The sequence below is a fragment of the Phascolarctos cinereus genome, unplaced genomic scaffold, assembly GCF_003287225.1.
Source record: "Phascolarctos cinereus isolate Bilbo 61053 unplaced genomic scaffold, phaCin_HiC Scaffold_4;HRSCAF=312, whole genome shotgun sequence".
Taxonomy (NCBI): domain Eukaryota; kingdom Metazoa; phylum Chordata; class Mammalia; order Diprotodontia; family Phascolarctidae; genus Phascolarctos; species Phascolarctos cinereus.
Window position 1 is genome coordinate 728,258,755 of NW_027555847.1, and position 12,378 is coordinate 728,271,132.

The 12,378-nt window shown below is 44.1% G+C and overlaps 1 protein-coding gene across 1 annotated transcript in view; it reads left to right on the top strand.

Annotated features, from left to right (window-relative positions):
- Window positions 1-1,624, top strand: part of LOC110201792 (uncharacterized) — a 67,077-nt gene extending 65,453 nt beyond the window's left edge. The window contains exon 6 of the mRNA XM_078154513.1: window positions 75-1,624. Within this exon, the coding sequence (XP_078010639.1) occupies window positions 75-1,410 (1,336 nt within the window). The 3' untranslated portion in view covers window positions 1,411-1,624. The remainder of the gene's footprint in view (window positions 1-74) is intronic.
- Window positions 1,625-12,378: the final 10,754 nt, after the last annotated feature.

Genomic DNA, 12,378 nt, shown 5'->3' on the forward strand with positions numbered 1-12,378 from the left:
ATTAAAAATCATAGAAAATCTAGTAGAGAGAAACATTTTAAATGTAATGAATGTGAGAAAGCCTTCTACCTTACCTCACAGCTTACTCAACATCAAACAGTTCATTCTGGGGAGAAACCGTTTGACTGTAGTGTTTGTGGGAAGGCCTTCCGCCTGAGAACACAGCTAACTCAACATCTGACAATCCACAGCGGTGAGAAGCCTTACGAGTGCAGTGAATGTGAGAAGGCCTTCAGCCAGAGGTCACAGCTTACTCAACATGAGAGAATTCATACAGGACAGAAACCTTTCGAATGTAGTGAATGTGGGAAGGCGTTCCGCCTGAGAACTCAGCTTAATCAACATCAGAGAATCCATACGGGAGAGAAGCCTTATGAATGCAGTGAATGTGGGAAGGCCTTCAGTCACAAAACAGAACTTAATCGACATAACAGAATCCATACAGGAGACAAACCTTATGAATGTAATGAATGTGGGATGGCATTCCGCTTAAGCACACACCGTATTAGACACCGGAGAATTCATACTGGAGAGAAACCTTATGAATGTAATGAATGTGGGATGGCATTCCGCCTGAGAGCACAGCTTACTCAACATAATTATCAACATAATAAAATTCATACTACAGAGAATCGTTATTCATGTAATGAGTGTGAGAAGACTTTCCGATACAGAATAAGTCTTACCAGACATCAGAGAATTCATACTGGAGAAAAGCCTTATGAATGCAATGACTGTGGGAAGGCCTTTAGCCAAAGCTCACAACTTAATTTACATCAGAGAATTCATACTGGAGAGAAACCTTATGAATGCAATGACTGTGGGAAGGCCTTTAGCCAAAGGTCACAACTTAATCTCCATCAGAGAATTCATACTGGTGAAAAACCTTATGTTTGCAATGACTGTGGGAAGGCCTTTAGCCAGAGGTCACAACTTAATCTACATCTCAGAATTCATACTGGAGAGAAACCTTATGAATGTAATGACTGTGGGAAGGCTTTTAGCCAGAGGTCACAACTTAATCTGCATAAGAGAATTCATACTGGGGAGAAACCTTATAAATGCAGTGAGTGTGGAAAGGCCTTCTGTCATAGGTCAGGACTTACTCAACATCAGACGATTCATACCGGAGAGAAACCGTATAAATGTAATGACTGTGGAAAGGCCTTTCGACAGAGGATAGGACTCACCCTACATCAGAGAATTCACACTGGTGAGAAACCTTATGAATGCAGTGAATGTGGAAAGGCTTTCAGTCAGAGGATAGGACTCACTCTACATCAGAGAATTCACACTGGTGAGAAACCTTATGAATGCAGTGAGTGTGGAAAGGTCTTCAGCCAGAGATCACAGCTCACTCAACATCAGAAAATTCATGTTGGAAAGAAACTTTATGAATGTCATGACTGAGGGAAGACTTTCCCTCTGAGCAAACACCTTACTAAACATCGGTTCATAAAGAGTGGACACAGACAAAAGGACAGTTTTGTTATTACCATGTTTATACTCCTTAAAAAAGAGAGACCAGACTATCACAAATTCCATTTCAAACTCTATTCTTTGCATATATGAGTTCATGTTTCTTGTTTAAGTTCATAATAAAAATAACTTTTTTTCTAAATAATTGGCTCTTTAATGGAGAGAGAAACTTTATGTGTATAAGGAATGGAGAAAGCCCATCAGCCAGACCACAAAACTTCCTGAACATCAGATAATTCACATTGGACAGGAGTCTCATGAATATAATAAACATGGGAAGGGTTTCAGCCTGAGCTAAGTCCTTTATGAAAAATTCCAGACAAAAAGAAGTGTTATAGATGAAGCAAATCTACCCTTGCCTGCTTTCTCTCAGCAGCTGTTGCAGATCTTTTACTTCTTTTGTTAAGACAGCCCCATCCCACCCACATCCCCTACATTTTCGCAAGTGACTATGTCTTAATTCTCCTAATTTATCAAGACTGTTGTAGCCATCTGGCAGGCCTTCATCTCCTCAGCTGTGCTCCTCCTTAAAAATTATGAAAGTCATTAACCAATTTCTTCTGGTTCCAAAGTTAGAAGTATCTTTACTTGTGTATATAATGAATATGTGGGTGGGACTTTAGTTCCAGGGCAACACTTAGCATAAAAAATTCTTCACACTGGAGAGAAACCTGATGGCATTTGTCTTGAGAGCATGGCTTACTCAAAAGAGGCTGCTGGTTCAGTATGTGAAGCACTGGGTATGGTGTCAGAGGACTTAGATTCACATTCTGCCTGGTACGTCATGCCTTTGTGACCCTAGGCCAGTCACCCAACTTCCCTGAGGCTCAGTTTCCTTGACTGTAACATGAAGAGATTGGACCTCTAAGGTCTTTTCCTTTCCAGCTGTGGCCCCAGAGAAGAGAATCTATGAATGTTATGTCATGGTTGCTCTTATTTGGCCGCGAATGTTGGGGCGATGTGTCAGGTTCTTGCTCCTCCAATTTTCCTCTCAGAATTCTGAGAATCATCTATCTCTGCTTTATTCCCATCACAGAGGAACACTTGTCTTGAGCCCTTGCTGAAGTTAGATCCTTTTTCTGTCCCCTTGATCCTTTTCCAGAACTTTACTCCAGTAGTCACGTTCTTTCTTCCACTCTCCACTCTTTTCTAATGGTCTACAGTAAACATTTATTGAAGACTCTTCAGGTCCAAGCTTGGTGCTCAGGTGCTGGGGACATAACCTAAAAAGTCATTGGCTTCTAGGAGTATCTTCTCTTTGGGGGGGGCAGGGGAGGGTCATGTGGAGTGGGAAACACAAAGTGCAAATGGATTAATAAATGCAAGGTCATTTGGGGAGATCCCTGATAGCTGGGTGTGTTTGGAATGGGTTCATGTGAGAGCTCATGACTGAAGTCATCTTTAAAAGGTTTTCAGAAGCAGATGGAAAGGAGAGAGTGCACACCACACCTAGGCACAGTCCACATAAAGGCAGCGAGCCTGAAGAAGGAACATCTTGGCTGGAATAGAGTTTGTTATGTGGCAGACTGAGAATCAGTGGTTATCCTAGAGGTAAAAAGAAGCCAGTGAAGGTTTCTGGAGCAGGGATAATGATTTGGTGAGATCTGTGTTTTCAGAAGTTGATTGACAACTGAGTAGAAGGCAGATTGGATAGAGGAGATGCTGAAGAGAGGGAGGGGCTCAAAGGTGACTGAGGGGGTTGGCTCCCATGCTTGGAAGGATGATGGTATAGTCTACCAAAATAGGGTGTTGGAGAAGTAGCTTTAGGAGGGAAGAGAATGGGTTCTGTTTGGGGCATATTGAGTTAGACCTGCTGAAAGACTGTCCAGGTGGAGTCCAGCAGGTTGGGAGGCTGTGACTCGAATTCAGAAGAGATTACAGCTGGCTGCATAGATTTGAGCATTATTCCATCGGGATAAGTGAACCCATGGGAGCTCCTGAGATGACCAAGGAAGAGCTAGAGAAAAAAGAATCCAGGACAAAGCCTCAGGATACATCCATAGTGGGCAGAGAGAAATGAAGGATGATGTTCCAGAAAAGGAAAAAGAAAAGCAGGGGTCACATGGAGAGGAACGCTAAATGATATTGGAGCCTACTTCTAACCCTCGGAGAACAGATAATGAAATATGCCTCCCTTGTCAGGAGAGAGGTGGGGAAGCACAGCGTGGCATAATTTGTCACACTAGGTCACAGCTTTGGTTGCTTTTGTGTGTGTGTGTGTGTGTGTGTGTGTGTGTAAATTATTGTGATATAAAAACAAAAGGTATCAATCATTTAACAGACCTCTTCTTTTCAAAAGCAAAATTCTATTCGTCATGGGAACTAGTGCCTTTACAGTTGTTCGCTTTTTAAACTTTTTTTTTTTAAGCAGAGCACCATCTTTGGATGGTGAGAGAATATGTGTGCTTGATAAATGTTAAGATAAACCAAATCAGCATTATAATATAGCCCAATTGGGAAATAAAGCAGGGGCTGAAACAGGAAAGTAAATATCGATTTCATTCAAGGAATTCATTCGCCACGCTGGATCGAGCTGTGAGGGTGGCTAGAGAGAATTCAGGCCATCTACGTGAGGGTCTCACCCAAGTCCAGCATGTTTAACAGTGAGATGAAGAGGGCTGGGATCCAGACAGAGCAGAAGTGTACGTGTGTGGGCCGAGTGCAGGATGCGGGCACAGAGGGGCAGGGATTCTTCAGACAGAGGGCACACGGGGGCCTGATGAAACCACTAGGTGTGTCAAAGCCGCATGTGGTTATGCAGGATCAGCTAGACCTTAACATCTAGACGGCCACGTTTTCAGACAAGATTCAGTCGAGGAAATGAAACAATTCTGCACCTGCATGGGAAGAATCCATATCTGCCCACCCGGGCTCCTGGAGTGTGACATGATCTCCCATCATATCAGACCCAGGTGAGGACAGGTACTGGCTCATTACAGGTAGTGCCGTTTTAAATGGCATTGACCAAGCAATGTTTGGTGGGCTAAGGGGGAAACCTTATTCTACTTTTTCATTCACTGGAAAAATTGCGAAGCATATTTGATCACAAAGCTTAGGCCCTTGTTTAGTCAAGTACTAAGGCTCGTTTTCTCCCATCCTCCCCACCTCGCTAGAAGGGGGGGCAGAAGTGAAGCTGTGCAGCCACCCCCCCTTTCTCTCCCTTTCCTCTAGGACTTGTCCAGCCTCAGTGCCTGCCCTGGGGAGCAGGCTTCCCGGCAGGTATGAGGGTGATGAGGAAAGCAGACACGTAGGCAGGTTCTAAGCTTGAGTTCCAGCCTGGCTGTGGCCTCAGGTCCATCCCTCTGAGCCTCAAGTTTTTCTGTTTTAACATTAGCCCCTGTTAATGGCTGCAGAGGGTCTTCCAGGTTGTCACCAGCACAAGAAAGGAGTCTGGCAGAGAGAGACAAGACTTGGGTTCTAGCATCGGCCCTCCCCAATGACCCACTGTGGAATGCTGGGCAAGGTCTTGCCTTCTCTTGGCCACCATTTGTATACTGAAGGTGCAGACTCCCCCAGAGAGAAACGCAAGGTGTGGCTATATAAAAACTTAGAGCGCAGGGGGACCTGAATGGGCTCTCAATGAGACCCTAGGGCACCTGGCTGGGCGGGATAGTTAGGAAATGGAGATAAGTATAGCTAGCCCCTATAGAGCACTCAGTTCCACAGAACATTTTAAAACGACCTCATTTTATCCTCACCATCCCCCGGGGGCTAGGTGCTACTATTATCCCCATTACAGCTGAAGAAACAGAGGCAGAGAGAAGTCGTGACTTGCCCAGGGTCACACAGCCCGTAAGTGTCTGGGGTCAGATTTGAGCTCTGGTCTTTCTGACACTGGGTCCCAGAGGTCTCTCCACTCTAGCTCCCCCAAGCTGCCTTGGATGCCCCCCAAGGGGACCTCAGGTTTCAAAATCCCCTTCAGAAGATCAGCCCAAACCCCAGAGGGTCTGTCAGCCGCAGTGCTCCCCTCTCTTCTTGTCCCTCCAGTGTGTAGAGGTGGCAAACTCAAGTAGAAACGAGCCACTAAACCATACGTGAGAATCCCTGTAGGCGAAAGCCATGTATTAACAGTGATATTTTACTGTGTTCTTATTGATTTTGTTAAATATTTCCAATTACATTTTGGAGATGCAAGTCTGAAGGCAAGGAGAGAGCTTAGGGCTAGGTAAGTTGATTTGAGGATCGTCAGCATAAAAATGATAATTAAAACCATAGGAACTGATCAGATCTCTAGGAGTGTAGAGAGAAGAGCAGATCAGAGCTTTGGGGGACACCTCCCCTATTAGTAGACATGGCCTAGATGAAGAACCAGCAAAGAAGACTGAGAAGAAGCCATAAGACATATAGGAGAATAACCAGGACAGAGCAGTATCATAGAAAACCTAGAGAGAAGAGAGTTTCAAGGAGAAAAGGGTGATTGCCAGTGTGAAAGGCTGTAGGGAAGTCAAGAAGTAGAGTTAGGAAGCCAGACCATAAAGGGTTAAGAAGAGAGTGAGAGGAAAGGAAGCAGAGGTGCCTATTGTAGATAGCCTTCTGGAGACTGAGTCACAAGAGGGAGGAGAAATAGAGGACTATTGTTCAGTCATATCTGACTCTCTGTGACCCCATTTGTGGTTATCTTGGCAAAGATACTGGAGTGGTTCGCCATTTCTGTCTCCAGCTCATTTTATAGATGAGGAATGGAGCCAAACAGAATTGAATGACTTGCCCAGTGTCTGAGGCCAGGTTTGAACTCAGGAAGATAAGTCTTCCTGATTCCAGCCCTGTTGCTCTATCCACCATGCCATTTAGCTGTAGGCAGCAGGGAAGAAGCCAGCAGACAAGGAGAGTGAATATAAGTGAGAGGGGTAGATGGCAGAGGGGGTGATTTGCTGGAGGAGACAAGATAGAATGAGATTGCTTGTGCAAGTCGTGGGGTTTGCCTTGACAAGGATATCAGCCCCCTCTTTATGTGAGATGGGTGAAGGAGGAAGGTGTCTGAATGATGTGAGATGAGGAAGAGGGGAGAAGAAAAAGCTCATGCTGAATGGCCTCAATTTTTTTTTTTTTGGAGAAGTATGAGGCAAAGTTCTCAATGGTAAGGGAGGGGTGGCCATGTGAGGTTAGAAAAGGAATGAAAAGCTTTGGAAGATCCACTGTGGTGAGTGGGATAGTGAGTTCATTGTAAAGGTATAAAAGGATCGCTTTGCAGCAGGAAAGGCTCTGTAGAGGTTGTGTAACAAATTTGTAGTGGAACCAGTCAACATGGTTTCATGATTTTCTCCAGCTTTGCTCAGCAGCATAGGAATAGGAGTGAAGGAAGACCAGAGGAAGGAAGTAGCCCAGGCTGAGGCTTGGCTACAATAGGATAAGAGGAGAAAGGTCTCAAGAAAAGAGGACAGCATAGAGCAGAACTGGTTCACCAAGGAGTGAAGATGAGGAAGAGAGAAAGGGTAGCCAATGCATGGCCGATGGCTTGGGAAAGGACAGAGGCACAAAGGATTGGAAGTCATGAGGTTGAAGAACAGGAGTTGGAGTTCCAAAGCAGAGGGAGAATGATAAAAGATTGTGATCAGATAAAGGAATTTCAAAGTTCATGAACACAGAAGTGGAACAACTTGTAGGCGATGGCAAAGTCATGCTACAACAATTGATATATATTGCTGCAGTAGAGTAGAATGGGTCTTTGGGAATGAGTACGCTGAGGAACTAGTTTAAGTATCTGTGTATACAGTCTGTTCTGCTATAACATGATGTGTTGCCCCCGAAATGCAAATTGCACAATAAAAACAATGGGGCTTATGGGGGAAATGGGGTAAGGAACATTATGTTAAAAACTTTGTAAGTGACATGTAAAAAAAGAGATAGGAATTCAAGAAAAATGGTAGCACAGCTTTTGTACATATTAAATCGCTAAGAAATACACAAATACTGCAATAAATAGGGTGGCATCCACAGCCTTGGGCTGCAACTCAACCTGTGCCCTCCTTCCCATGTCCTGGGGCTGACCCTCAGCAATTGTGGAAGGAGGCGAGGCACAGACCAGTGAGCCCTGTCCATGGTTCCTCCTGCACCAGAAGATAGTCACTATAGCCCATTACCTGGAAAAACACCTGAAGTCCGCTTGCAGAAGTGGGCCAAAGGGTTGCATCTTGCAAGAAATTGTGAAGTGGTGCAGTTTCCGGCCAGTGGATATCTTACGTCAGAAAACTTGAAATTCAACCTCTACTGAAATTGTTCCCTAATGTACCAGTTGTTAGAACAGATTGTGTCTTCAAAACAAGTGTTGTGTGAGGGCAGGAGCTGGAGTACTGACTCTTTAGGAAGGGGAATATCCTCGGGGCTCAGCAGCCACCAGCATCTTCATTCATTAGTGGGGATTCTTTTTCAGAACAAAGTTGAAGTAGATGACCTCAGTGTCCTTATCAACTCTAACATTTTATAATTTACGGAGTCCCTCGAAGAGCACCTATGAACCATTCTTCCATTTACATGCCACATCTTCATCGTTTTTGGAGTTTCATTCATAGGTAAAATGACCATATGGAACATATGCTGACATTTTGGTTAATATTGCCTTCTTTACTAACATTAAAAACCTCAGAATATTTATTTTAGGGACAGGGGGTAGAGAAGGGATGGTGCTCATGGTCTGCTCCAGGATAGGCAGGCGAGAAGCCCAGATCAGAAACAGTAGTGGGAAGGGAAGCAGGCAATAGTAGGGCCAGACTAGGGAGTCAAGTGTGTTCAGAGGAGATTAGTTCCTCTGGTGTGAGGGCTGCTTTCCACCTGTGGTGACTACCTGTCACCCAACTCTCACCTGTGGCTCCAAGAAGCTGCAGCACTCACAGGCCACACCTGGTAAACTGTTTTAGCAGATGGGCTGAACCAGGTCAAGGGTAACCAAGGACTCTTCAACCCATTGATGAGTAGGGGGATGTCTACCCCAAGCATGGGAAGATTTCCCCCAGTGGAATGAGTGAATGAGAACCATTTGTTTCAGTGGCCATGTCTGGTTAGACATCAAAGACACTGAGGCCATCCACAACATGCCGAGCCATCAACAGCCATCCTGACTCTTAACAAGATGACTTGACTGAGACAGTTCCGGAAGAGAGTGAGGCTGACGACTTCATGCAACTGCGCCTCATTGAAATCCAATCTATGCATGAATCAAAAGACGTCACCTATACATTTTGACTGATCTCAAAGTCACAGGTGCAAATACACTGGGAGCTGTAGTCCCAACCCTGCACAAAGGTGGCCTAGGCCATGGGGTCGTCATCTCACTGGAAGCAGAAGTGGGATTTAGCAGCCCCCTGTGTGTCTGAGTAGCTTTAAGGATCACACTGCTCACATTCTGGTGTGAGGAAGAGGCTAAAAAAGGTGCCCTAAAAATTGTCTGTTTACCAACAATCATCAAAACTACTTGGTACTGGCTAAGAAAAAGAGTGGTGGATCAGTGGAATAGGTTAGGTACACAAGACACAGTAGTCAACGACTGTATTAATCTACTGTTTGATAACCCCAAAGACTCCAGCTTCTGGGATAAAAACTCATTATTTAACAAAAACTGTTGGGAAAACTGGAAAATAGTATGGCAGAAACTAGGCATAGACCAACATGTTACCCCGCATGCCAAGAGAAGATCAAAATGGGGTGTATGATTTAGACATAAAGAGAGAGACTATAAGCAAATTAGGAGAGCAAGGAATAGTTACCTGTCAGATCTACGGAGAAGGGAAGAATTTATGACCAAACAAGAGATAGAGAACATTATGAAATGCAAAATAGATAATTTTGATTACATTAAATTGAAAAGTTTTAGCACAAAGCCAATGCAACCAAGATTAGCAGGGAAGCAGAAAGCCGGGAAACAGTTTTACAGCCAGTGTCTCTGATAAAGGCCTCATTTCCAACATATATGGAGAACTGAGTCAAGTTTATAAGAGTACAAGTCATTCCCCCAATTGATAAATGGTCGAAGGATATAAACAGGCAGTTTTCAGATGAAGAAATTAAAGCTATCTATAGTCATATGAAAAAAAATGCTCTAAATCACTGTTGATTAAAGAAATGCAAATTTAAACAATTCTGAGGTACCATTTCATACATATCAGATTGGCTAATATGACAAAACAGGAAAATGATAAATGTTAGAGAAGATGTGGGAAAACTGGAACACTAACGCATTGTTGGTGGAGTTGTGAACTGATCCAACCATTCTGGAGAGCAATTCTGAACTATGCCCAAAGGGCTATAAAATTGTGCATAATCTTTGACCCAGCAATAGCACTTCTAGGTCTGCATCTCAAAGAGATCATAAAAAAGGGAAAAGGACCCATATGTACAAAAACATTTATAGCAGCTTTTTGTGGTGGCCAAAAATTGGAAATTGAGGGGATGCCAATCAATTTGGGAATGGCTGAACAAGTGGTGGTATATGAATACAATGGAATACCATTGTGCTATAAGAAATGATGAGCAGGCTGACTTCAGAAAAACCTGGAAAGACTTGTTATGGTCTGACACTGAGTGAAGTGAGCAGAACTAGGAGAATGTTGTGAACAGTAACAGCCACATTGTGCGATGACTAATATTGACAGACTTACCTCTTCTCAGCAATACAAGGATCTAAGACAACTCCAAAAGACTCACAATGGAAAATGCTATCCACATCCAGAGAAAGAAAGTCTGAATGCAGAGTGAAGCATATTATTTTCTCTCTTTTTTCATTTCTTCTTTCTCATGGTTTTTTCCTTCAGTTTTAATTCTTTACAGTATGACTAATGTGGAAATGTTTAATATGATTGTACATGTATAGCCTATATCAGATTGCACACTGTCTTGGGGAGAGGGGAGAAAATTTAGAATTCAAAATCTTACAGAAGTGAATGTTGAAAACAAAAAACAAATTAAACAAAATTTTAAAAAAATTGTCTGCTTACCCAATCCTAGCCTTTCTACTGTGGCAAGTGGGGAATCCCACCTTGTAGTCAAAACACACACACACACACACACACACAAAAATGTACAAAAACTTCTGCAGAAATGATTTTACTCACCATTGGTACATGGAATGCATGACACAGGAGACTCACACAAAGGACTACCAAACATGGCATACCCAAAGGTGCTGTGCTCTTTGATTTGTGATCAGAGCAGAACTGAAGTAGCTCAAAAGAAATGTGGGATGCACAAATTGAGAGAATCCACCCCAAATGTTCACATGGTGTATTTGTGCCTGACCTGTAGTAGAGCATTCTGTGCTCATACTGGTCTGATTAGCCACGGTCTACGCACTGTAACTTGACTCTAACATAGTCATTTTGGTCCTCTCCAAGAACAAAGGACAATAGCCAACCGACCAACCCATGGGCCTGTGGGTTACAGTGGTTCTATAGGACTTTGCCCTCTTAGCCCAGTTCTGCCCTTCATCCTCCTTTCTACCCTTGTCTCCTTTTGGCACACACCTTGCTATAGGCTCTGTCCAATGGGAAGACACCATTGGCATTACATAGAGTCTGCATTCCAACTGCTTTGTAGGTGGTGATGGTGGTAGGTGAATACACATTCCTACCACTATTGAAATGTTCTCAGCATCAAAAAGTGGAACTCAGAATGCATTTGTACAGTGGAAGAACAGAACTTGGAGTCACAGGGTCCGAGTTTGAATCCTGCCCTGCCATCCCTTTCAACTACTGTCTTATCTCTAGGCCTTGGCTTCCTTATCGGTAAAGAAATGGGATTAAATGACCTCCCATTAGACTGTGAGCTCCTGGAGGGCAGGGACTCTTTATTACTTTTCTTTGTATTTTTAGTACTTAACCCAGTGCCTGGCACATAGTGAGCACTTCAATTTGCCCTTTCAGGTGGGTTCTGTTCTTGGTTCCAGCCCACCACATGCGTATTGGGGCCTACATCTACACTACTGCCTTCTTATCGGTCTGCCCATCTCAAATCTCTCCTTGCCCCAATCCACCCTCCGTACAGTGAGCTAGGACTCGAGATTTGGTGCTGCAAATCACATGGGAGATGAGGCAACTGTCTTACTCCCTGACCCAGCCTTGTGTGGTTGTGATCAGCTTTTTGTTCTTTCCTGATATTAGGTGAATGAATGTTCCAATGTGGGAGCATCCAGAAAATATCGGAGTTAAAAGGATCCAGAGGGCTTCTCTGTGGTCAATGCCGTGTCCACCACAGCCAGTAGCTGCTTCTCCTGGTGCCAGAAGCATCTGCAAAGGAGCCATGATATGCACTGAGGCCTGGTGGGCACCCTGAGAAAGGTCAGTCTAGTCACTGTTTCCACTGACTTCCCTGTGCAAAACACTCTCTCCAGCCACCACTGACCCACGTCGGCTGCCTTCCTCTACTGGAATTTCTGGTCTGCTTGTATTTTTAGCTCCAGTCCTCAGAACGATTCTTGGTACATACTAAGTACACAATAAATGCTTTTTCATTCAGTTAGGTTCTTTAACTCTCAAGCAGGATTGGAAGGGTAAGCAGTGGAGGGTATACATTCCTGCCCTCAAAAAGCTTACCTTCTACCACAGGAGACAACCTATACCTACATGACACAGAGCGGATGGCAGGTGACCCCAGAGTGGATGGTAGTAGCCTCTAGGGGGAACAGGAAGGTCCTCTAAGCATGCTTAGAGCCAGAGGGAAGAACCTGCTAGGAATGGGGGACAGTCACTGCAAAAACACAGAGGAGGAGTCTGCCTGGAGCATCACATGTAACAGCACGTAGGCCAGTATGACCACAGCACACGCAGGGTAGTAACATAAAGAACCTTGGAAATATAGGAGAGCAGGTTGTAAAGAACTTTTAAATGCCAAACACAGAAATTCATCTCTCTAGATGTGATGAGGAGTTACTGGAATTTACTGAGTAGAGGGATGACACGGCCAGATCTGCAC